This window comes from Drosophila rhopaloa, unplaced genomic scaffold (assembly GCF_018152115.1).
Source record: "Drosophila rhopaloa isolate 14029-0021.01 unplaced genomic scaffold, ASM1815211v1 contig_163, whole genome shotgun sequence".
Lineage (NCBI taxonomy): Eukaryota > Metazoa > Arthropoda > Insecta > Diptera > Drosophilidae > Drosophila > Drosophila rhopaloa.
Genome location: NW_025335043.1, coordinates 783,859 through 808,996, shown reverse-complemented (window position 1 = coordinate 808,996; position 25,138 = coordinate 783,859). Strand labels below are relative to the sequence as shown.

The 25,138-nt window shown below is 43.1% G+C and overlaps 6 protein-coding genes across 8 annotated transcripts; 1 reads left to right on the top strand and 5 right to left on the bottom strand.

Annotated features, from left to right (window-relative positions):
* LOC108052645 (laminin subunit alpha) lies at positions 1 to 15,467 on the bottom strand. Its single transcript, XM_044457613.1, is given in 16 exon segments — positions 1 to 1,660; positions 1,663 to 1,841; positions 1,914 to 2,128; positions 2,226 to 5,417; positions 5,484 to 7,384; positions 7,454 to 7,924; positions 7,983 to 8,211; positions 8,284 to 8,558; positions 8,617 to 9,268; positions 9,331 to 10,183; positions 10,357 to 10,629; positions 10,695 to 11,108; positions 11,195 to 11,404; positions 11,586 to 12,210; positions 14,406 to 14,552; positions 15,046 to 15,467. Coding segments are annotated over 16 exon segments (11,145 nt in total). The 5' UTR covers positions 15,268 to 15,467; the 3' UTR covers positions 1 to 373.
* Positions 15,468 to 16,014: 547 nt separating this feature from the next.
* Positions 16,015 to 17,453, bottom strand: LOC108052647 (laminin subunit alpha-like). The gene is made up of 4 exons (XM_017135089.2): positions 17,386 to 17,453; positions 17,093 to 17,287; positions 16,691 to 17,006; positions 16,015 to 16,623 (listed from the first exon to the last, which is right to left on the bottom strand). Exons 2-4 carry the CDS (start codon positions 17,111 to 17,113, stop codon positions 16,523 to 16,525), a joined length of 438 nt encoding a protein of 145 aa, XP_016990578.1. The 5' UTR covers positions 17,114 to 17,287; positions 17,386 to 17,453; the 3' UTR covers positions 16,015 to 16,522.
* A 2,464-nt stretch (positions 17,454 to 19,917) lies between these two features.
* On the top strand, positions 19,918 to 20,287 carry LOC108052644. The gene is made up of 2 exons (XM_017135087.2): positions 19,918 to 20,009; positions 20,077 to 20,287. The coding sequence occupies exons 1-2, from the start codon at positions 19,976 to 19,978 to the stop codon at positions 20,163 to 20,165; spliced, it is 123 nt and encodes a 40-aa protein (XP_016990576.1). The 5' UTR covers positions 19,918 to 19,975; the 3' UTR covers positions 20,166 to 20,287.
* Positions 20,288 to 21,733: 1,446 nt separating this feature from the next.
* On the bottom strand, positions 21,734 to 22,399 carry LOC108052643. The gene is made up of 2 exons (XM_017135086.2): positions 22,312 to 22,399; positions 21,734 to 22,251 (listed from the first exon to the last, which is right to left on the bottom strand). The coding sequence occupies exons 1-2, from the start codon at positions 22,370 to 22,372 to the stop codon at positions 21,974 to 21,976; spliced, it is 339 nt and encodes a 112-aa protein (XP_016990575.1). The 5' UTR covers positions 22,373 to 22,399; the 3' UTR covers positions 21,734 to 21,973.
* A 148-nt stretch (positions 22,400 to 22,547) lies between these two features.
* LOC108052642 lies at positions 22,548 to 23,175 on the bottom strand. The gene is made up of 2 exons (XM_017135085.2): positions 22,885 to 23,175; positions 22,548 to 22,814 (listed from the first exon to the last, which is right to left on the bottom strand). The coding sequence occupies exons 1-2, from the start codon at positions 22,934 to 22,936 to the stop codon at positions 22,645 to 22,647; spliced, it is 222 nt and encodes a 73-aa protein (XP_016990574.1). The 5' UTR covers positions 22,937 to 23,175; the 3' UTR covers positions 22,548 to 22,644.
* Positions 23,176 to 23,294: 119 nt separating this feature from the next.
* On the bottom strand, positions 23,295 to 24,988 carry LOC108052641. 3 transcript variants are annotated; one of them, XR_001769658.1, is made up of 5 exons: positions 24,920 to 24,988; positions 24,684 to 24,851; positions 24,167 to 24,627; positions 23,954 to 24,118; positions 23,295 to 23,475 (listed from the first exon to the last, which is right to left on the bottom strand). XR_001769658.1 is itself a non-coding variant. In XM_017135082.1 (3 exons), exons 1-3 carry the CDS (start codon positions 24,204 to 24,206, stop codon positions 23,371 to 23,373), a joined length of 324 nt encoding a protein of 107 aa, XP_016990571.1. In that variant the 5' UTR covers positions 24,207 to 24,273; the 3' UTR covers positions 23,295 to 23,370. The 3 variants fall into 3 exon arrangements, 2 of the variants coding, with proteins under 2 accessions (XP_016990571.1, XP_016990573.1); XM_017135082.1 differs by lacking the exons at positions 24,684 to 24,851; positions 24,920 to 24,988 and having other exon boundaries at positions 23,295 to 23,489; positions 24,167 to 24,273; XM_017135084.1 differs by lacking the exons at positions 24,684 to 24,851; positions 24,920 to 24,988 and having other exon boundaries at positions 24,167 to 24,273.
* Between the last annotated feature and the right edge of the window lie 150 nt (positions 24,989 to 25,138).

Sequence of the window (25,138 nt, the reverse complement as noted above, 5' to 3'; positions counted from 1 at the left end):
TTGTTTTTTTAGAATTGTTATTTGATTAAATGATTTATTATTTATTCGAAGACATAATAAAATTTAAAGATTGACTTGAAGAGTTTTGAAAGGATTAAAACATAGAAATATGTATGTATTGTATTGTATCGTTTCAATAGATTGGCACACAGTTTGGCTTATAGTACTAAGAAATATACGACTGACATCTTTGCTAAGGATCGTTCTTTGAGATCCCAGACTTTTCCATGCCTGTCGACTTTGATCGTTTAAAATTTGTTCGTTCGTTGTCCTTTTAATTGCAGTTTTCGGCAACATTAGATTTTCCCTGGCAGTTTTTCATAGTCTTGATCGAATTTAGTCATACGTCCAATAGTCTTTCCGGTTTTCATCACTAGTTAAGCGGGCAGTAACCCTGCCATATATCGCCGATGACCATATTCGGCGTAATATTGATCATCTTTTGGTTGACTTCCACCTTGCTGATGCATCCCTTAAAGGATTTTTTGGTCTTAATGCCCGGCGCTCTTTGGAAGTTCAGGTGCCCGCCCAAGAACAACGGACGGTTCGTCTTGGTGCTGACGGATCCTTCGCCGCCCACGCCAGGATTGGAACTTATGAAGTCCACGGCTATGTTGATCACAAATTTCGACTTTATGGCCTGGACGTTACGAGTCTTTCCATCGCAGAAGCTCTCATTTTGGGGCAGGGTGTAGGTGGTTGCCACAATGTTCTTTAGATCGGTCTTTACTGTGAAGTGCAGGGTGTTATCCACCAGCTCGAGGATGGCATAGGAGCTCTTGCCGTGCACGGAGAAGAGCAGACCGTTGGGATCCCTCGGGCGGAAATCAAAGCTGATTTTCATTTCTGTGCCGACATCGAAGTGATCAAAGAGCTTAACATACGCCTTCTGGTTGTTGAAGAACAAACCACGCTCTACCTGTTCCGAGCACGGAACTACTCCGAACTCCTCGGGTGGCGTCTCCAGATCAACGCTATCGAACTTGATATTCTTGAGGCAGCCGTTGAAGAAGGGTACCTCTGTTTTGAAGCCGGTCAGGTTCTTAACCTCCGTCTCCAGGAACTTGTTAACGCCGCCCAGGTAGACAGGCATCTCGACATTCAGGCTTGGACCATTTCTGTCCGCATTCAGGTCCACGGATCCGGGCTGCTCCATTTTGTCGATGAGCAAGCTGACTTTGCGGCCAGTGCGCAACGCCTCCACAGTGTGCCAGATGCCATCATTCAATACCGCTTCGCTGGTGATCTTTGCCTGCAACAGTGGGCCCACTCTGATTTCGTACGTAACTTGACCGTCCAGAAGATACACGGCTATGAAGTCATCGCGCTGCTTGCTTCCGGCGTAAACTAGCAGACCGTTGGATCGCTCCGTGCGGAAGGTGATGCTGATGTCATGGTGGCGACGTAACTTTACTGGGAGTGAGTTAATTTGCAGGCGTTGCTCCCGCAGTCCGTAGAATCGGTAACCTGCATCGACAAAGTCAACATCAAAGTTCGGTTGCTGCGGCAACTTGCAGCGCTCATCGCTGGGAAGATTGAGTTTGGCTGGTGGCCGGGTGGTTAAAGTCTTCTGTGGCGATTTAGGCTCCAAATCCTTGAACTCATCAATCAAAATCGGTGTTTGGGTTGTGGTTGTGGTTGTGGTTGTGGTTGTTGCGTTGTCGTTGTCGAAGTGGTTGTGGGAGTGGTCGTTGTAGTTGTTGTGGTGGTGGGCGAGGTGGGTGGTTCTATGGCCTCGACGTCAGGCATGAGTGGGGGTAGTGGTTCGGGGTTAGACCACGGAGACTCCACCTCATTGGCCCCACTGGGATAGTAGCTGGGCACAAGACTGGGTTCGTAGGCTGCAATGAATTGGTTAAGTTTATCGATTGTTTTATATGGATCTAAGACATAACCCAATCGGGAAAACTCACCTAGTACATGCGGAGGACAGGTGTTGATGTTGCCATTCTTCTTCTCAGCACTGTTGGCAAAGTTAATTATCTCCTCGTTCACGGTTACATCACTGATGCAGCCAACAAAGTAGGCTAATGTCGCCAATGCATTCCTGGGAGTTCGATAGTTGTCTGGCAATCCTGCGAAGAAAATGTCGCCACCCTCCAGAATCAGCGGTTCAGGTGAGCCAAGTCTTTAGGCAAACAAGAAAATTAAGATTAGTATAAAACACCGAAAAATAATAACGAGATAAAAAATTCCAAATCTTAATTGGCTTTTTTTAAACCCACCTCTTGGACTCCATATCGTCAACGGAAAGTCGCAGTTCACCCTGGGTGTGTTGCACCGTAACCACATGATCTTCGCCATCGTTTAGCTGACGGTCATCAATTACCAACTGACTGCCCATGCTGTTCAGCTTGAGCAAACCTTCGTCCAGACTAAGTCCAATGTTGGAACTCTGGTCATGATTGGCGGCATAGAATAGCACGCCATTCGGCTGGCTTGTTTTAAAACGCAGCACCACATGCAGATTATTATTCGAATCGATGTTGTTCATCCGGAGAAAGCCATACTCATGCGGAGCATACGATACCACTGTGGAGAATTTCGCCGGACAGCCTTCCTCTACTCCGCCACCAGTGACGTACTCCGTTAGGTCCACAACTCCTCCATTGATCGACACATTGTCGATGCAACCATCAAAGTTGGGCTGCAAACTGATCGAGCTGTTCAGACGTCTCGGATGACCACCAAAGTATAATTTCCTAAGTTTAGGCAGTTCCAAATCCGCTTGGGATGGGGCATTTGACTGGGATATCACTACATCGTCCACCTTGAGAAGACCATCCCGATTTTCTCGTACCGCCTGCACCTTATGCCATTGATTGTCATTGTAGCGATCCTGGCTGCCGGCGATAACGCCTCCACCGGCGCCCAAGCTAATGTTGAAGTAGATGGCACCGTCGACCATCTCGATGCTCATGTAGTGCTTGTCTCTTCCGTAGAAGAAGAGCAGACCGTTGGCCGTGTCTTTGTCCGCCTTAAAGCTAAACTGGATGCTGGAGCGGCTCTTGAAGTTTGAGGTGGCGTTCAGCTGTACGAAACCATTGCCCTTGAAACGCAACCCCGTAACCGGCTTCTTCTTCTCAAGCAACACATCTCTCTCACGGGCACCCTCCTGGTTTTCGTCGCCATAAACAAAGTTCCACAGTCCCACGCTCTCTTCGCCGATCTTCAGATCCTCAATGTCGCCACTAAAAGAGCTGGTGGTCAAGTCGGGGGGTGCATTGAACTCCGATATTGCCGGATAGCCGCCCACAAATAGGCGACTATTCTTATCCACATGGAGGATATTCTGCGTTCCCTCGAGATAACCAGACTTACTGTGCTCGATAACCTCACCGTTGGGTAGTTGTTCTCTAATCGTGAGCTTCGCGTTCGGACCCATTCGATCCACTACAGCCTGATACCACTGGCCATCCGCCACATACTTATCGCTAGTGATTCGCTCTGGACCGTTGCCCAAATCTATGGTGAGAATCGGGTAGCCATTCACAATCTCCACGGCAACAAAGTCGTTGTTCTTCTGAGCGGTCTTGTTGTCATTGCCCAGGTACAGGAGGAATCCGGATGGCTCGGTGGTGCGGAAGTAGGTAGAGAGATTGGTACGAGTGGCCAGCAATTTGGTCTTCTCCGGCGTCTTCAGTTCGAGGACCGTGCTCGGCTTGAACTTGACGCCCACCTTGATGCTGTTGGCCAACTGGCGAGCGGCCTCCACTTGTGCCTTAAGATTCTCTATTTCCTGCCCTAGCTGCAAGGTTTGAATTCCCACCTGCTGCTGCTGTTCCTCGATATCCTCCGCCTGTTCGTTTAGCTTCGAGACCAAACCCTCGACGTTTTCGACCTGGTTGTTGGCCTGCGAAATGTCCTTGTTGGTAAGATCCAGATTTTTATTGATGCCCTTCGCTTTCTCGAGTTCCTTTGGTGTTTGAGCACTTACTGGTTCTAGTGTCTCTAGGACATTTTTCAAGATCTCCAGAGCATCACTGGCATTGGCATTTGAGTTCTTCCATATGTCCCTTTGGGATTCAGCTGGAAGCTGGGCGATCAGAATTTGTATGTCCTTCAGCTGCTGTTCGGTGGCATTGTTCACTGAGGAGATCTTTTTGACTTTGCCAGCTGATCCGTTGAGACGTGGTTCTAGGTCATCTTGTACTTTTTTAAGTGACTGCCGGGCTCTCTGGAGAAGATCAGCTGATCCAGTGTCTGCCGAATGCGCTCTTTCTTCAATCCCATCTGTAATTTGGGTGGCATTGGCGGCCGCAGCGATAGCATCCTGACTGAATTTTTGAGCAGCATCCACGGCCTCCACGATACCCGAGTATGCAGTGGCTGCCTTGATGGCCGGCTCGGCACTGGCGGTCATATCGGTGTACTGGACAGCCAGATCCTGCGCCTTTACAGTCAACTCAGCCGCTCTCTGCTCCGCCAGATCGGTTAGCTCCTCCGCCTCTGTGTGCTGAACCTCTCTCAGTGGCAACTCTTCGTCCACATTCTTGTTTACCGAAGTCAGGACACCCAGAGCATCCGCCAAGCTATCCAACTTCTGGTTGATCTGACTAAGAGTAAGATCCCCATTGATCAGGTAATTGCCCGCGTCATTGATGTTCTTCTCCGCTTGTTGCTTTTGCTCCGAGACAGTGTCGAACTTGGAGTTGTTAAAGGTTTTTTGATTGGCCAAATTCCGGCGTTCCACATCGGCGGACTTGGTCTGGGATTCCTCGCTCCAATTATAGAGGTCCTCCAGATGGTCGCTGAATTCCCCGATATCATTCTTTAGTGCATTTAGGGTTTTGTTCTGCTCCTTGATGGGCAGCACCAACGTGTTCACTTCCTCATGGAGTTTCCTAGCCTTCTTCAGGACTTGTTCATTGGGTGCAAGTTCAATACTCGTGCCGTTGATTTGTCCCAATATGTGTTGAGCTTGGTCTAGAGCAGCATCAATCTTGGTACTTGCTGCCGCCTCGAGATTCTTGGAAAGAGCCTTAACAGAGGAAATGGCGTCCTCGGCCGCCTTGGCACTCTTAACCGCATCATCGTAAGCGACTGTGATGTTACCCAAAGTGGTGCTTGATCGCTCGCGGATATCAATCGCATTCGCCAGAGTCTGGTTGACTTGTTTGGCGTAGGACTTGGCATCCGCCTCCAGTTCGCTATTGGCTTTTTTTGATGGATTTAGGTTCACGCTGTTGGGATCCAGGAGCTTAACCTTGGGCTCCAGTTCGTCGGCCAGCTGGTCGTAATAGTTTAATTTCTGACTGGTGAAGAAGGCGAGGGTGACACTGCTAAAATCAGCCAGGACACCGTCTATCTGGTAGCGCATTCGATCGGTGACATCCAACAGGGCATGATGACAATTGTTGCACTCCTGGCAACCCTCGTCCTTGATCAGCACCCAGCGATTTGGACAGGCGTCGCATCTGGAATAAAAAAAGGATATTAGGAAAACCAGAGTCTGGGACCCTAGACACCAAAAAGTTAATTACCTATCTCCGATGACTCCTGGCAGGCATTGGCACTTGCCCGTGTTGGTATTGCAACCGAATCCTCGCGAGTAGCCCTGGTTGCAGTTGCATGGAGTGCAGCCATCCATCTCGTATTTCCAATGGTCAACGGCACATCGGTCGCACTGTCGTCCCGTCACACCGGACTTGCAGGCACAGTGACCCGAGTGCGGATCGCACTGCGTCGAATTGGAAGCTTTACCGCAATCGCAGGCTCGGCAACCAACTCCTGACTCAAATCCGTAGTGATCAGGCTTGCAGCGATCGCAGCGCTCTCCAATGACATTCTCGTGACAGGTGCAGATGCCCACAAAAGGATCGCACTCCTGGGTTCCCCGATCATCGCAGTCACAGCTCTGGCAGTTCTTCAGTTTAATAGCATCGCCATAGAAACCAGGAGCACACAGATTACAGGCAGCTCCGAAGGTGTTATTCAAACACCGCAAGCATTCCCCAGTCCTTGTGTCGCAAGATCCCTGATCCTCTGGATTTATGTTTCCAGAGCAGTCGCATGGCTTGCATTTTTCCCCCATACTCTCTGGTTCTCCATAGAATCCATTTGCGCAGGACTCGCAACGGGGTCCTGTGTATCCTGGCTCGCATTCACAATGAATTTCGTCTCCACTCTCGGAGATCTCGCAACTGGTGGCGAAGTTATTCGAGTCAAAGGGTAGTGGACAGGCGCAGATCATGCAATCTCCGGGTGATCCATGGGTGGCATTTCCATAGTACCCAGACACACACTGCTCGCAGTGGTCACCTTGAGTCCCATGCTGGCAATTCGTACAAATTCCGGTGGCACAATCACAGGTCTCCGAATGACCGTTACACTGGCAGGGAATGCAATAACCACCATAAGGACCGCTGGGATCGCGATAGTAGCCTGGAGCACAATCCTCACAAGAGTGTCCAGAGTACCCTTGCGGACAGGAGCAACGCTCCACGGCCAGGAATTGGTACTCACCAGGGCCATCTGCATCTTCGTCGGCTAGGGTAAGGTACACATCTGCCAAGTGAGCCACCAAGGTCTGCTCCCAGTAGTTAGCCCTAATAAAGATTGACTTAAGATCTCGAAGAACCATCATGAAATCAGCTCGGGAAACAGGCTTTCCAGAAACCGTTTGGAAATTCGACTCTACTATATGGATGCGGTTTGAGAAAGGCTCATTCCTATTGGGCTGCTCATAACTTTGGTGCACCAGGACATTGTGTTCACTGAACAATATGACATCCGGAGCCACAATGTATTTTCCATCAAAACCAGAGGTGAAATGTAGGGTATAAGCCAATTCTCCACCGTACGAAGAAATATGACTGTTCTGGTTAAGAAGATAGTCGAGGACTCCAAAGTAGGCTGGTCGTTCATCGCTGACTTCGCGCAATGTAAAGTCCGCCCTTACCGTGGTCTCATTCAGAAGAATATCCTCCGTGGCCACTGGCCATATCTCAAACTTGATACTTTCCTTACGGAATTCTGGCGTACTGATTGACACCTGCTTCAGCAGACTCATATTGTAGACCCTGAGATAGGCACTGTCACACCGTGATGTCTTGCCAAAACAGAAGCAAGTGGTGCAACCGTCTGGATTCGATTCCTGCAGATTGTACGTGCCTTCCACACACTGGTCACAATCATTTCCGACCACGTTCTTTTTGCAGAAGCAGGAGCCATCGATTTTATCGCATACCTCTAGTTCGGTTCCGGGTTTGTGGCAACTGCACTTTTCGCAGTGCGGGAAGTTAAAGTATCCGTGAGTGCAAACATCGCAGGCTCTGCCCTCGATATTATCACGGCACTCGCAGGTTCCGTTGAAAAGGTCGCACTGCGCATTTCCGTTGGCAATGCCCATAGGGTTGCATCCACACTCTTCGCAACCGATCACCTATGGATAATAAAACATGAATTTCAGTTAAGTATAGCAAAGGGTGGAACAGTTATTAAGTTAACTTACCTGATGGAATCCGTAAGTGTTCGGGGCACACTTTTCACACAAATCTCCAATAACATTTGGCGGACACATACATTCTCCGGTGGATGGCTCGCACATGGCGCTGCTCGGGCATTCGCAGGGCTTGCAGTCTGGGAATCCGTAGTACCTACTCTTGCAAGCTCTGCAGGTGCGCTCAATCACGTTCGGCTTGCACTGGCATTGACCACCAAACGGATGACACTCAAAACTCGTGGATCCGGCGTAGTCGCAACTACACGGCAGTGCTCCACTGTTGTAATCTGCTGTCAGGGAGAAAACGGACTTCTTGCAGAAATCACTGGCATTGTGAGTGATGTGGAAGTGATCGGAGCCGCAGTTTTGGATAAACTCCATGGTCTGGTCAAAAGTCTCCTCCACCAGAAGATCATCATTATACTGCTTCAATGGGACCACCACTAGGTAATCCAGCCAAACGCTTGGAGATCGATCGGTCTGAAAGATTTTAGAATTCGTATATTTTTTTTTACATTGGGTTTCTTCTTAGACTCACAGTAATTGTAAACTTGAACTCGTCGTCAATCTCGAACGAACCCTCTCCTGGGGGTCGAATCACACCTCGGCATCCGGAACTCGAGGGGCAGTGAAGAATGTCGAACTTGCCATCATATTGATTTTTGCCAGCCGTCAATGTGTAGTACACCTGGTATTTGGGATGGTTGGGCTGGTAGTACTTCACGAGGATCACAAAGAGATTGGGCTTAGTAGCATCAACCTTTGATCTAGCAGAAAGAAAGTATCATGTTATGGTAAATATACTAAAAATTATATTTTATTATAGATTAAAAACTTACTCAATTACAATTGTGGCTTCATTTTGACTGTCCAAATGGACTAGCTTAACCCGTTCATCCGAGTCAGGAGGTTTGATGGTGGCAATACGATCTTCGTGATCAGTTTCGAACTCGATCTTTTTGGAGTCGGGAACGGAGTGGAATTTGGGTGTGGAACACTTCTGATTGTGGATCACACAGACGGGGCTTGGGTTGATGTAGTCAATAGACCATTGCTCCACGGGAACGGCGGTCACCGAGATAATAGGCACACGGAATTCATCGTTGATGTCGGCCTGAAAAAGTGGAATATTTATTATAACATTTCAAATAATTCAATAAGTTAGAACTCACATAGATGGTGACTGGCTGCAGATCCTCCTTGTTTATATAAAAGGTCTTCTCCAAACCATCATCGTTAACAGAGGTGCGACAGGTGGTGGAATACAAGCATGGATACAACAGCACGGATGCCTCCGAATCGGGATTGTTCTTCACCTTCAAGTTGATATAGTAACTGTTGGCGAAGTTCCTATCGCTAATATAATCGATCACGAAAATATATGGTCCACTTCGTGGCACATCTACTATGTAGTTTAGCTCCTTCTGCGACTGGCTTAGGACAGGAATTTCGCCCACATGGCTTACAAACTTAAGATGCTCCGGATCGCTGTACACCTCGATGGGGTTGGTGGGCTTAGAGTTGGCTCCGATAACAAATGGAGTTCCTGCTGGCTCGAAGACCTCCACGGAAGCATATTTGTAATGGCGGCACAACTCCATGTTGCCCAGTTCACAGGGATTCGAAATTTGACGGGTTAGAATTCCAGCTTCGTAATAGGCGGCAGGCAGGAGAACAAAGTAATCGAGCATCACATTCTTGTTGGCCTTGGTGGTAAAGACATATCGACCCGGATCCAAAACAATGGCCGAGGGTTTTACGCCCAAGGGACCAGCAACGGTTACAAACTGGGGATTCAAAGTGGGTTGCAGTAGAACCTTAACGCTGGATAATCGGGAAGTATTAGTATTACCTAAAATAATACAAGGATCAAATGAAATACTTACTGTTGATCAACTTCTAGAGGATTATCCGACGTAATCGAGATGGTGGCGGTAATATTCTCGCTATTGGGATTCACATAGCGCAGTACAATCCGGTAAAGAGAAGACTTGAAGACATTTATCTCGTTGCGCACCTCGTTCTGAATGGCATTGAAAACCACGTAGCCCTTGCTGCTAAATCCGGAGAAAGCCTCCTCATCGTAATCGTAGCGCACCTGAGTGCCCGAGGGCAGTGTTCCATCTTCGTATTCGTACTGGTACTGATAAAGCGTTGGGAAGAAGTGAGTGGTCAGGGGCTGGGTACATGTCAGACCCGCAATTCTCGGGTGGCACTTGCACTGGCCGCTGGTCTTGTCGCAAACACTTTGCCACGATCCGCCCACATCGCAGCTGCAGTCCTTGCACCCAAACAACGAGGCACTGTCCAGATCAAAGGTGCCATCCCGACACTCCTGGCAGCGCCTGCCCTGAGTATGGGGCTTGCAGGGACACTGCCCAGACTTGGAGGTACAGGCGTCCAGGGCGGAAATAGTACCATCCGTCCAGCAATCGCAAATCTCGCATCCCTCCGGATTGCTGGAGTTCAGATTCCAGTACATGGGTTTGCACTCATTGCAGATCCTACCCGAGACTAGCTCTTTGCACTTGCATAGCTCACCCACGGGCACCGATCCGCATCCGGCGAACTCATCGATTACTCCCGCCGGATCACAGTTGCAGTCCTCACAGCTGGGGAAGTTGTAAAAGCCCTCCTTACATGACTCGCACTGCCGTCCATCGAAGTTGGCTTGACACAGGCACTGTCCGTCCGAGTTACAGGACACTCCCTGAGATCCGTGAGAGTCGCAGTGACAGGCTGGACAAAGATCAAAGTTAGTAAGACATGCATTATAATAATAATAATAATATAATAATAATATATTTATATACAGATCGGACGCCTCAACAATTTCACGGGCATATATTAAAACTTTTGGGAATGATATATTTCGGAGACAATTATTTTTCATATATAACACTTTTACTTACGTAGACAGTCCGGATAGCTGTAGTAGCCGGCAGTACAGAGCGTGCACTGTTTTCCGGCAAAGTTATTAAGACAGTTGCATTTGCCAGTGTTGTCACAGGTGATCGCCGAACTACCTGTGGTGGAGCAGTTGCAGGGCTTGCAGTCTGGATAATTGTAATATCCTGGCAAGCATTGATCGCATCTCGGACCCCCGAAGCCCTCACGACAGATGCACTGGCCAGACTGCTTGTTGCATATTTCCGACTCCGTGCCCTGGTTGTCGCAGTCGCAGTCTGTAAAGGAGTAATCAGAATGCGGATCAATAACTATTTTATATTAATTATATTTAATATCTTACATGAGCAGGTGGGGTAGTTGAAGTATCCGTGCTTGCATCGCTCGCAGTTGTCGCCACCGAAGTTCGTAAGGCACTTGCACTCTCCAGTGGTCACGTTGCAGTCGTTGGAGATCGAGCCAATCTTGTTGCACTCGCAGGCCTTGCACTCGGGAAATTCGTAGTACCCCTCGGCGCACTGCTTACAGTAGGACCCTGCGAAGTTGATCTTGCACGGACACTGCTGTCCGCTCTCCGCCTCGCAATGGTATCCATTGGTTCCGTTCAGGTTGCACTCGCACTCCCGGCAGTTAGGATATCCGTAGTATCCGTAGGCACAGGTGTCACAGCTCGGCGGCTGGAATGCGGCACGGCACTCACAGTTTCCGGTTTCCTCCTCGCAGTGTCCGGTGGAGTAAAAGAAGTCACATTGGCAGGCTGGATTTGGGAAAAAGCGATAGTAAATATAATAGTTCGACAGAAAGGATTTCTAATAGTTCAATGAAATTAAAAGTGGTACTTACGACTGCAAACATCAGTCTCATTCCAGTGCTTTCCTTTCGGTCGGTAGTACTTCGGCTTGCACTTGTTGCAGTTGATTCCTACGGTGTTGTGCTGACAATTCTGGCAAACGCCACCTCCATCATAGTGTCCGTTAGTGTCCAGGGAGAGTCCCTTGCGGTTCACTTCCTCATCGTACTTGCACTCGTTGCTGTGACCATGGCAGTTGCAAGCTGAAAATAATGGTAATGTTTAATACAGGAATTGATTATGGATGTTCTTCCATAATAACTTTTCACTGAAAGTAATCAAGGGTCTACAGTTATATTTTGTTGACCCTCAACAGTGTTCTCTGCTTAATGTATCTCATGTCGTACATATGCTCTAAATAATACTCGTCTACCCAATACTCACGTTCGCAGTTAAATGGTCGGGCATTGGTGTTCTGGCGCCATTTCTTCTGCTCGAATCCTGGACAGCACTCGTTGCACTGGATGCCGCAAGTGTTGTGTTGGCAGCGGCAGGCGAGGATGCGCACTGGACTTTTCGGGTCCTTAACGTCGCAGGTGTCGGCGTGTCCGTTGCACATGCATCTTCCTCCGATAGAGATGTCCTTGATCGAGTAGAAATAACGACGCGTTACCGTGGGATCCTGTCGAGCCACGGACATCAGATGTCCCAAAAGATTCTTTGTACGCAGAAGACGGATCCTGACGTTGGTGGCACGGGTCCATTCCTGCAGCACCGTTGAGTTGAAGTAGTTGGTGGAGCTGGGTCGCTCGTTCAGCAGCCTCACGGGAATCTCTCCATTCTCAAGCGGTACAATCTTTGAGTATGCGGTGGTGCAAATGACGTCGTCATCGCGGGTGATTGACTTGTAGGTGTCCTTGCCGAAGTAGGTCTCGCAATCGGCGGGAGTATCGGAGAAGTGCTGCCAAGGGGTCCAGGTGTTGCCATAATCCGTGGACTTCTCCAACGTCCAAACTCCCGGACGAGGGGAGTTGCCCATGCGAATGAACAAATAGGCCACATGGAACTCCTGGTAAGAAAAGTCATTTTAGAAGTCAGAATGTTTTCAATAAAAAATGTGAATTTAAAGAAGACTTGGTGTAAAGACCCCAACGAATTTATTTGAAAAAATATTTTTTCTGAAAACTTGAATCTTTATACCCTTGCAGAGGGTATTATAATTTCAGTCAAAAGTTTGCAACGCAGTGAAGGAGACATTTCCGACCCTATAAAGTATATATATTCTTGATCAGCATCACCAGGAGAGTCGATCTAGCCATGTCCGTCTGTCCGTCTGTCCGTCCGTCTGTCCGTCCGTCTGTCCGTCTGTCCGTCTGTCCGTCTGTCCGTCCGTTTCTACGCAAACTAGTCCCTCAGTTTTAAAGCTATCTGCTTGAAACTTTCCCAAAAGTTGTATTTCTATTGCAGGTAGTATATAAGTCGGAACGAGCCGGATCGGGCCACTATATCATATAGCTGCCATATAACTGAACCTACCAAATTTCATAAGGATCGGACGACTATATCCTATAGCCGCCATATAACTGATTGATCGGAAAAGCCATAACTTTGGTGTTTTTAAAGTTAGGAAGTTGGGATTTTCTATGGGTTTTATTTTTGGCTAATCAATCCGACCTACCAAATTTCATAAGGATCGGCCGACTATATCTTATAGCTGCCATATAACTGAACGATTGGAAATGACATAACTTTGGTGTTTTTAAAGTTAGGAAGTTGGGACATTTTATGAGTATTAAGAATACATCATATGAATAATTTTGGACAATATAATTTATAAAATATTCTGCAAGGGTATATCAACTTCGGCTCCGCCCGAAGTTAGCTTTCCTTTCTTGTTTTCAATTATTATTATTACAAAAAGAACGAGGTGATAATATTACACAAGCTAATCTATAAGATAAAGTTAATCTATCTGTAACAGTTTCCACAATAGGCTTTAATCGTTTTAGTACTCCCTTTTGATATTTTAGCTTTTGTGGGTTGAATCTTAAATAGCCAGTTACTTCTTGTTTTTTCCCCACAGAGTAGGAGGCTTAGTCTAGGCACAAATTCATTTCGCACAAGCGAATTCATTGAAATTTATTAGTCGAATGTACACAATACTTATGTATATACAAACAAATGCGAGACGGCATGAGATCACTGTGGGGGAATTAACTCCAAATGTTCTGCAGTAGACTCGGCCAGTGCTTGTTTGTTTATTTTTATTTTCTTGGTTTATGTTTGCTTTTTAATTTGGCTTCAATTGAAAGGGAAGCCAGAGATATGAAAATTCTCATATGTACATATTAACAAAGATACAGGCAAGCGCGTATATCTATATAAAGAGTCAACATGTTATTTACTGTGTGGTTGTCCAGATTTTTTTACATTTCAGTATCTTAGTTTTAACCATATGGTATTTCAAGAAACTTTTGCATAAACAGACATTTTATATACAGCGCTTCGTTAATAGTTCTTTAAATGTGAATTGTTTAATTTTTGGATTTAGGTCCGAAACTCTTATAATGTTGAGCATTCTAAATATAAATAAAAATCTCATATTCAGTTGCATTCTGTGAATTAGGAGAATTGCAACTAGAGAATAAAAGCCCCCTCGGAATGTGAATGAGATCATGCTGAGCTGTTGAAATCTTAGCGCAATTATTCTTGAGATTAACTGTGGAACCTCGTGGATTTCCGTTGCAAGTGAGATAATAACGTATGCGAGACGACCCCAAACTTTTTATAGAACAATTTCAGACACATTGAAGATAAGACTATAGTTTCTTGTGACTTGTGCTGATTAGCATGTCGCATGCTGGTGCCTTTAGAACAATATGTCTTTATCGCTAAAATTATAAAAACACAGAATGAACAGCTCGAAAGAGTCAATGCTCCGTGTCGACTTCTAAGCATATTGAAAGCCGAGACTTCCCATTCAAGAGTGTGTGCATATATTCCTACATATCTCCATGTAATATATGGGAGCTGACATACTGATAACCCATAACTTTAAAGGGAAAGAGGCCAACAACAAATGCTCGAGCTCAGCAACATTTTTTTTCCTTCAGTTTTTGCTGTGTCGTTGTCGTTGAAATGAAAACCCATTAAAATTGTTTTCAAATTTTACGATCCCATCGGTCGGACCCGAAAACGAGTTGCATCCACATCTACCGTCTTCCTTCTATAGTTTTGGTATCTTTTCTGTTCTCTTCTGCTTACCTGTTCGAAATTGATGGTCAGATTGACTTCATTGAATTTCATGCCCCTGGACAACGGAGGACTCTGCCACCAGGCCTCGGTGCCATCAATCGCGTTCTCTGCCGGATGATTCTTCTCCGGCACCTTGGGGTTACAAAAGTCGCAAACCTAAAAAAACAGGGAACACATGTTAGCAAAATACATGGGAAGATCCAAGAGTCAAGACTATTTTTAGAGTCCGATTCGAATGCTCGAAACATGTGGCGAAGTCAAAATGCAGTGCACACTTGGAAAAAAAGGTGTTGAAAGTTAAAATTGTTTATTGATATTAAATAATCTTCTTTAAATTGATACTATTATATTTTTCGGTATTCTTAGACATTTTTTTCGATAACTTTACAAATTCTATTTATATTAAATTTTGATGTAATTTTTGTAAAATATTATAAACTTATATGAAGAATTTACTTAGATCATAAACAAAATGAGAATAAGGTTAAATTATTTTTATTTCATATCAAATAATTTTATCTTGTTCGGAAACCAGCTTTTACGCGATAACGGAAAGTTTTTTTTTCAGTGTATAATCAAAAACCATCCGATTTTGTGTGTATACTGGAATGATTTTTGGGCGTTGCTGTCGGATGTCGATCATAATTACCTGTCCTTGGATGACCGAGTAGTTCATATGATCGTGCTCCGTATTGGCTCCTACTAATTTACAATATAACTCCGGTCCGTCCGTATCCTGGCCACAAGTGGCAGTGGCATAGATCTTTCGGCCTGTGGCCAGATTGAAATATGGCGGCGTTAGTTCCGCCTGGCAATAGGAGATCGCCAGGATCAGGAGCACGACACCAATGGAGGCCCCGCTGAGCTCCATCGTGCCGAGAGTTCAAGCACTCGAGCGGCGATAACAAAAGTCCTTCCTCGGACCACTTCCGGTTCTATCTCACTCTTTCTCGGTTCACTCTTATGTATTTCTTATCTGCTTGTCACTTTCTTCACTGACTTATACTTGTTCACTATTCCTTTCGTATTTCTTGGTGAGCTCATCCAACCGCACTGGATGGCTCTTCGCGAGCAACTGATGAAACTGCAGCGAGAAATTTTCCTCGAGACACAAAAATTTTAAATTTTCGTATTCGATTGATCGGCTCTCTCGGCTCTTTTCGGCTGCCTTCGGTTGTTCTTGTCTTCGTCTCTTTATATAGCTAAGAGAACGAATTGTTGATTTGGTTTTGCTCTGAACATATGTTTAGCTCTATTTATCCAGTTATCTGTTGTTTATCTCGTTTGCCGGCCGGCTCGTAAATATAACAAAATTGAACCAATTGAAAAATCTGTCTGTTGCAATTCCTTCACAGGATCTGCACCAAACAATTCAAACGAAAGGTTATATTTAAATAACTCAACGTGGTGAGGAAAACAGGGCACATCCTTGAGAGTATTTACCGTCCTTAAAACTCACATGCATGCAGTAAACAAATTAAAAACAGAAAGTAATCATTATTACTATTTTTGAAATCAAAAATCATGCAACTATAATACTCGAAAATAAATTGAATTACGTCATTTGTTTTCTATTTTAATAATCTTTCCAAGTCCGCAATGATAACATTTATTATGTTGAAGAGATTGTAACACAGCTTGTAATACTAACAAATAAAAGGCTTGCCAACAATTCTTTTTTTTTAGATCTCAGACTTATTCATGGCCTGCCGACAATATTCGCTCAAGTTAGCCTTTACTTTTTAATATTCCGCAACTTTCTAACCAGTTGTTCGTAGTCTTGTTTGAATTAAATTGGTTCTTTAGTAGTAGTTAAGTAGTAACCACGCCATATATCACCAAAGACCATTTTAGGCGTAATATTGATTATTCTTTGGTTGACCTCCACTTTGCTGATGTATCCCTTAAAGGACTTTTTGGTGATGATGCCCGGCGCCATTTGGATGTTCACCTGACCGCCTAAGAACAACGGACCGTTCGTCTTGGAGTTGACGGATCCTTCGAGGCCCACGCCAGTCTGGAACTTATGAAGCCCACGGCTATGTTGATCACAAACTTCGACTTTATGACCTGGACGTTAAGAGTCTTTCCATCGCAGAAGCTCTCGTTGTTGCGCAGGGTGTTCTTTAGATCGGTCTAGTACAGGGTGTTATCCACCAGCTCGAGGATGGCATAGGAGCTCTTGCCGTGCACGGAGAAGAGCAGCCCTGGTTAACGCAGTCGCAGTCTGTAAAGGAGTAAACAGAATGCGGATCAACAACTATTTTATATTAATTATGTATTAATTATCTTACATGAACAGGTGGGGTAGTTGAAGTATCCGTGCTTGCATCGCTCGCAGTTGTCGCCACCGAAGTTCGTAAGGCACTTGCACTCTCCAGTGGTCACGTTGCATTCGTTGGAGATCGAGCCAATCTTGTTGCACTTGCACTGCTTACAGTAGACCCCTGCGAAGTTGATCTTGCAAGGACACTGCTGTCCGCTCTCCGCCTCGCAATGGTATCCATTGGTTCCGTTCACAGCTCGGGGGCTGGAATGCGGCACGGCACTCACAGTTTCCAGTTTCCTCCTTGCAGTGTCCGGTGGAGTAAAAGAAGTCAAATTGGCAGGCTGGATTCGGGAAAAAGCGATAGTAAATATAATAGTTCGACAGAAAGTATTTCTAATAGTTTAATAAAATTAAAAGTTGTACTTACGACTGCAAACATCAGTCTCATTCCAGTGCTTTCCTTTCGGCTTGCACTTGTTGCAGTTGATTCCTACGGTGTTGTGCTGACAATTCTGGCAAACGCCACCTCCATCATAGTGTCCGTTAGTGTCCAGGGAGAGTCCCTTGCGGTTCACTTCCTCATCGTACTTACACTCGTTGCTGTGATCATGGCAGCTGCAAGCTGTAAAGAAGGGTAATGAGTAGGTTCTCTGCTTAATGTAACTCATAGCATACATACATGTGTATGTTTTAATTAATACTCGTCTATCCAATACTCACGTTCTCTTTTTTATTTTCGTATCCTTTGGGGGACCTCGATTAACCACACTAAATGGCTGTTCGCGACCAACTGATGAGAGCTGCAGCGACATATTTTCCTTGGGGCCCCAAAATTTTGAATTTTGATCGGCTCTTCTCGGCTGCCTTCGGCATGCTCTCGTCTTCGGCTTTAATATATTTACATGTTTATGTTTTGTTCTCGTCTTTTGTTTACCTCCACCTCACTTCTCCGACTCTTTGTTGTTTGTATCATTCGCCGGCCGGCTGGGACCGTGGAATTGGAACCAGGCAAGACAGAAAACCGGTCCAATGCCATCGAGGAACGTTGTGGAACTGGGTCTTTCGCCAGATCTTAGTAAAACTATAATTTAAAAAGCTTTTTTTAAGATTTAATTAAGGTTAATAAGATCGCCAATGTGGTGTACAAAAATTTGGATACCCGTCCTACAATTCATATTTCATTGCTATTGAATGTCTTCTTTGAAAATACTACGGCTAAGTTAAATTACTCTTGTGGAAATAATATTTGTTTAATACTGTGCCGGATCCACGATTTGATTGTAGGGGTAGCATACTTTTTTAGCATGACATTTTCAATTAATTTTTGTTAACCCACAAAAACCCCTTTTCAGTGTCTACGCCTCTATTTTTAATGTGAAATTTGAAATTTAAATGCAAATTTCTTGTTTATTTTGTACTAAGCCAAACATCCCTTTGAAACATATAATTATTTTTCATTAGTTTGTCAGTGCAATTTATAAAATAGATGTTACCCAGAAGTATAAATATATTCTTCTAAAATTTATTTTTCAGTTAAAAAGCTTAGTTTTGCAGCACAAAATAATAAATAAAAATCGGTTCGTGCTGGTGAAGCACTTGTTAATGAAGCACTTAAAAATAAACTTATTTAAATGATTTTCCATTACCGCTTAAATATGGCCACGTTTCGTTTAACCAGAAGTGTTACCATTTATTGGTTAAGCCGTTGGTAAATGGAAGTACGCCACTAAATCGAAGGTGAAAAACTACTTAGATCACTTCCAACAAAACCCGCTCGGGCCTGACCAAAATGAAATAAAACTAAAGTATAGGACAAAATATGAACACCATAAATTGCAGCTCCGCAGCTCAGTTCAACCTACGATCGCCAAAAACTTGAAGTTTATTGCTATACCGATTAAATGAGCCAAATGCAGAAACTAGCTAGCAGCAGCAACTATTGAAAATCACGATCACAGCTAAATATTGTGCAAAATTCATGACCAAAGCGCCGACTGCGCTGCCGACGTCTTTTGTGCAGCAACTTTTTGATGGGGCTATTTCGATTTCTCGATTTTTGGGCTAACTGTATTTGTTGTACCGAAACTCGTTTTCCGCTGTTTGCAATGACATAAGTAATTGCATTGATAAAGACTGCGGCGAGTGTCAGAGCGGCCTGTTCTTTTTTATTTTTGGCCTCAATTGCTGCGCCTGCGCAGCAGCTTCTCATGGCTGCATGTAAACGAGTTCTGATGACGTAATTCGCATCGCTCAGTTCAGCGCCTTTGCCTTATGCAATGCACGCAAATGAACATTGCCGAAAAAATTAATGGAAATATGCGCTTGTACAAAAATGAGGAAAAAATCAGCAGATTGCAACATCAACAAGAAGTTCTCGATTTAGCTTTATCCACACAGCAGCTGCACAGTGGGACCAATAGTTTGGGGGTGAGGTTAATTATCTGCAATTTTTTTCCTAAATTGTATGAATATTTATTTTTTTAGAAGATCAACGGTTTTTGTCAATCTCTTAAAACTCTAATTTCTTTTTGACTCTAATTTCTTTTTGAAGTATAAGTTTAAGACAAATTCAATTCAATAATTAAATTTCAGTTTTCAATATTATTTTCCAATTATTCTCGTAATCTTTTAAATCAACTACCAACAGAATTACCAATTAAATCAAAGAAATTTTAATAAAAACATTAGAGCTCAACTGTGCAAAAGAATCCCATTAAAGACCAACAATTTAGCGATTGCAGTGTAAACAATTAATGCTGGCACAGTACGGAAAATGGCGAATGACAATTAACAAAAAAGTAGCATGCTCAATTGACACCTACTTGCTAAAAATATGATGTAAATAATAACTTCTTAAAAACATAATAACCAATATTATTGCTATTATTGCAATGGTTGGTTATTATTTGTGCACAGTGGAGAGGAAATCACCATTAACCAATAAAAATAAGAACTAACAAATTAGTCTAATGAATAATTGAACCATTGATTTGCACAGTGGGGCCAATTTGTCTTAAAATACCTAAAGGTCTTAACGTAAGCTTTTCGTTTGCTTTGCCAATATTTTAATTTGTGTTGATGTGCTAATTACCCCATAAATAACTGAACTCCTCTAAGTGGCCCGACCTTTTGCCAACTAATTTGCTCCACTGTGCCGGAGCGGTCGACGTCGACGTCGCAGTTTCCGCTCACCAAACGTTTTCACTTATTCGCGATTGCATGCGCGGATCGGCATTCAATTTGGTTCTAAGTCTCGTCGCGTGTGCATGGGCGCAGTTCTTAGAGTTATCGACATTATCTACGGAACGCCATGGTGCTGCTGAGAGTGATCAAGTATCTAGTGGGTTAGTGAGAGTGATCTGTCCAGGTGTTATTTAAAGCCTGTTATTTCATCACTGTCTTTCCTTGAAGGCTGCGTGGTGCGCGTCTGCAACGAGTTGTCCCAGAATATGTGTTCGCTGAACAAAATGTTCAAGTACCATTTGCTGGAGGTCAGCTAGGGATCCCAGGAATCGGAGATAACCCCTTTAAGCCTGTATATAGTTTTCTGCCCCTGTCGAGCAAGTTCGTTGCTCAAGTCTTTTGTTATGTGATCCAATAAAACATATTCCACCCACTCAAACATTGCGTTTAAAACGGGCTTTGTAGTAGAATGGCAACTCTAACCTTGAGGGGTTTGCGCAACCCAAAGCTCAAAAAACGGCAGTTAAATTCCATTGCTGAAATTGATATATCACATTTTTAAATAGAGTTAAACAAACACTTAGTAAATATTCATTTATTTATATTTGTTGATTATTTAAGAGGCACGCGTTCACAATGTAAGACTTTTTTTTCTGTGTAGCCAAAAGAAATCCGCGGACAAACAGCATTCAATTTCAAGTTGATTTCGGGGGCTATTCACTCGTTTGGAACCAAGCCGTAGTTCTAAAGCATTACACGCTAGAGTTAAATAGTGCTGTGTCTTGGATTTTCCCCACGAAAAGAAATCCCAGCCAGCGCGTTGAAAGTATCTCCGGCAAGGTCTCGTTATGACTGATTGTCCAAATAAGCCAATATTTACAATTAAAGCCGGCTAAACCATGCTCGAACAAGTTTGCACAGAAAAAGAAAATAAATATAAATAAAACAAATCGAAAAAAGGCACATAATTAGCATTCGCCGTCTGGCGACTCTCGTGTCGTCACACATAAGCGTCTTAGCGAGGAAAAAAAAACGAATTTCTCGAATTAAGTAGCTAAAAAATCCCCGACACCATAAGAGGGCTTGGTTGATAGAGACGTCATTCCTTTTACGCTCATCACCTCTGTTCATTCATTAATATGATTAATTTCAGTTCTGTCCGCACAATGCTCACAACGTGTTATCCATTGTGTTATTATAACTCTATTACAGAGATGGGTCAAGTCCAATGTCCAGTTAGTTCGCAGACGTCACTAGTGGAAGTTGGGCTTAGGAGCGGCTAATTAACAGATGCGTGATTTTATGACGTCTTAATTGGCGTTAACATTTTCCTATAAATATCTCTCTTAAGTTTATGCCCATATTCACACCTTTTTTATTCGCTAAGAGACACGTCTGCCAAGAGAGATAAAAAAAGAGATGAAGATAAACAAAAAATATGAATTTATAACTTAATAGCTTGAACGTTAATCTTGTCTGAGTTTGAGGAACTGAGACCTGTTTAAATTCTCTGTAATATATGTTGATAAAATATCGTGTCCTAATTGGGTCTGCGTAAGAGAAAGTTTGTAAAATAAATGGTAAATACGCATACGTTTTTGTATTAATTAAAAGGTCTGTTTACATTTAGAAGAACACATCTTCTTTTCAAAAATTGTAGAAATTTAATAAAAAATTGATTAAGAAAATCATCTGTATAAATTCTACTTAACATAGTTTTAAGATTATCTTGTCTTGATTATAATTATTGAGAAGTTTATGAATGTTTAGTTTCAAATCAATTTTATTAGTAATTTTGATTCTAAAATCTCTAAGTTACATTGATTAAAATTTTTTTATATTCAAAGTAATTTTATGGTTATATTTTTATGCGAAACATTAAAAATAAATTTAATTTCAATTTATTTTTAGAAATAAAAAAGTCGGATTTAAGACATATATATAATTATAAAACTTATAATCAATAAATAAAATGGGGTTTGGTTAGAACGAAGTTTCAATTCCTCCATGATATTATATTTCTCTTTGGAACCTTAACTTTAGTTACAACTACAACATTTGGCAAATGGAATCACGAGACTTGTTCTATAAACTTTATAGATATATTTTTAGACTAGGATAGCTTCTATTGGTCCCTTACGAAGGACCTGCCAAAGTTGATGACACTGCTGACAAAACCGAGCATCGAAGTGATCATGGAGTGGGCGTGCTTGGAACTCTCCGTGGTTTCACCCTTATCGCTTCTACTAGGTCTGACCACCGTTTTCCGACTTCCCGTCGGCGATTCTCCGCTGCTAAAGAGGCGATCCAACCTGAGTATGGGCCTTTTTAACCACTCTCCACTGACCTCGTTGAGCCGTTCATCATCCTCCCGGCTGAATCTATCAAAGGGCAGGGCGTTGACTTTAAGGAAAACCCGGTTAGTTGGGAATTATTATAATACGTGGTTATCCAGTGACTTACTTGTCTGCATGATCAGGCAACCGATAAGGAGGAGCAGAACCATCTTGCTTTCTGAGGTCATTTCGTCTGTACTTTTCTCAGCAAATAGAGATTGATAACTGAATCGAATGCCAGAAAGTTCAGATTTATAGACGCCGCCCCGACGGCGGATGTCGCCCGACATTCTACGTGATGGAATGGAAAGTAACAATGCGCACGTTTCACCAATATAATTGCTTTATTTTACGCTTGTACATTTCGCCTAAGCTTAGAACTACATAGCCATAACCCTGAATGCGCGACATAATAAGTGGCACTGCAAATAGAACAGAAATCGATTGCAGTTGGGTGGGCTTAGCCTTCTATGTGTGGACTTCTGGGCCTGGGTGTAAACCGATCGTAGGCATTATCCACTTCGGCATCGGCATCTCGTTCATCGGGCACCGGCGGAGTTTGTCGATACCGCTCCTCCAATTCCTCACGCGTAAGTTCCGAACTTGGCATTCCTGCACTCCAACCGATCACTGCAAAGGTATGGAGATGGGTAATTGCATTTCATGTATATTCCCAGAGTATGGTATTAGTTTCACTAACCGCAGATAACGAGCAGACATAGCAGATAGAACTTAAGCGACGCGCTGCTCATGACTGTGCCTGGAATTGATTCGTTTGATGGGCATTAACTGACAACCGAAATTCGGATGGGTCCACTTTTTATATATGCACATGGGGCCGGGCTGGAGCTCTCTGCTGATTGGCGATGGTGGAGGAGGCCAATGGCTGTGGCGCCGCGGCCAGAGATTATGCAAATCACCCGTCGAAGACCCAAAAATAACACAAAAAGCGCAAAAAAAAAAAAAAATGAAAAAAACGACAGAAATCGTATAAAAAGGCTCGAGGCGTCGTTCTGTCTCACTGAGTGGGAAAAAACGCTGGCGGCATTCGGTTGCCTCCTACCGGTCTTTGACGTAGTCGTCGTCTTCTGGCACGTGAACGGAGCATTGTGCGTTGATTGATTATTTATTGAAATGCTACCTAATTAATTTACACATTTGTCGTTGGCGATCGGCTAAGCCGTCACTAACTCATCCTCTTGGCCAAAGAAGAGCGTCCAGCGTTCGTAAGGTGGCTCTTCGCATATCCAACCTTCCATGCCGCAGTACTCGTTGCTGTAGTCGGTAAATTCTGGAAGATAGAGGCTTCCCCTAATTTATTATTCAATAAAGAGATTTCATATTAGGGGGCAGTGTGACAAATTTATTTCTGACCTTGATTTGATTAGATTTTAATGAAGAAAAAATACCGTTTTATTGAACTATATCTACGAAATCACAAATCTATTTTCTTTAATGTATTTTTTTTGATGAACAAGAACTATAATTTTTTTATTTCAATGGTCAAACGATCAAAATACTAAAACTAGAAACAATTGTTATTAATGGTCCTTAAATATTCTTTGTTTTTTTTTGTTTATGATGTCAATATTACACAATATTTTTTACGGCATTTAATATTCTTTTTTATAATGCAGTAAAAATATACAATAATAACGTCAAATTAATTTATATTCAATTGACATTTTTCAATAATGATCGCACTTTATGTTTAAATATTATAACTTGGGGTATTCTTAAAGTGTCAGTTAATATTATATTTTACTTACCTAAATTAGGATAACGACAACCGGCGATTGCCATGTGACAACTTGACTTATATTTTCTTATACAGTTTTCATTTTCGTCCAAAATACAAACTTCCTTTGATTCGCCTACATTACCACAAATTTTTTCCGATGGGCATTTGGGAGTTGGTGTACCTCTGGCTATACCTGTATAGTACAATTATTTTTCAGATATTTAATTAAAGAACATCTTACCTATGCTGAAGAAGAGCATACACAACAACTTTATGACCATCTCAAATTTGATGAGTTTAAAATAGATTTTAGTATTTTGTAAAGCATTTTCATTTTCGTTCAACGAAATCGAGCCATGACTTATCCAATCAGTTACAGCTAATTCACGCTTAAAATGTAACTTACTTCTACACTTAGCACAACCAAAGAAAAATATTATTAGAGAAACGTTGTCTTGCCTTATTTGTGGTTGATGCCATCCATATAAATATAAATTATCAAGAATGTTAATTTTTTTGATTAATCAAGCTACAGATATAAACGTGATATTTAAGTGCTTTTCACTTTCCTTTTTAAGATTCTATTAGTGGGTTTTCAATCAGTTTCATTGCCAAAGAAAATGGTCCAGCGCTCGTACGTGGGTGATATTTCGCAGAAATACGACTCCATTGAGCAATATATGTCACTGTAATCAGTGAAATCTAAAATTTTTTAATTTGTTTAGCAGGTGCGCAAAAAGTTAAATAAATAGACTTACTTTTTCCTTGATGACAGCCTGCAATATCCATATGGCACTTGGAAAGATATTTTTGAATACATCCCACTTCTTCATCCAATCTGCAAATAGCGCTTGATTCATCTACCTTACCGCAATCAGCCTCCAATGGACACGATAGTGGTGGAATGTTTGCTGCATGAGTGCATGCTACTATATTTTCGGGAAAGCCATCTTTATTAAATAATACCTTTAACCTTTCCATGGAAATTTCTTACCCAGACAGATTAGCAAAATGGTTAATGCGTTCATCTGGATATTTTAGAACCTTATGCGGCCAAATTCAAAATCGCAATGCGACAAACGTTTGTATTGCCCTTCACAATCTGAATTAGATAAAACCTACTATTGTATATAGTATGTATCTTATCACAAGGTAAATTAATCGAGAGAGAAACTTTTGTCCCAAATTTGTCGTTTCTTGAGATAAGATAAAA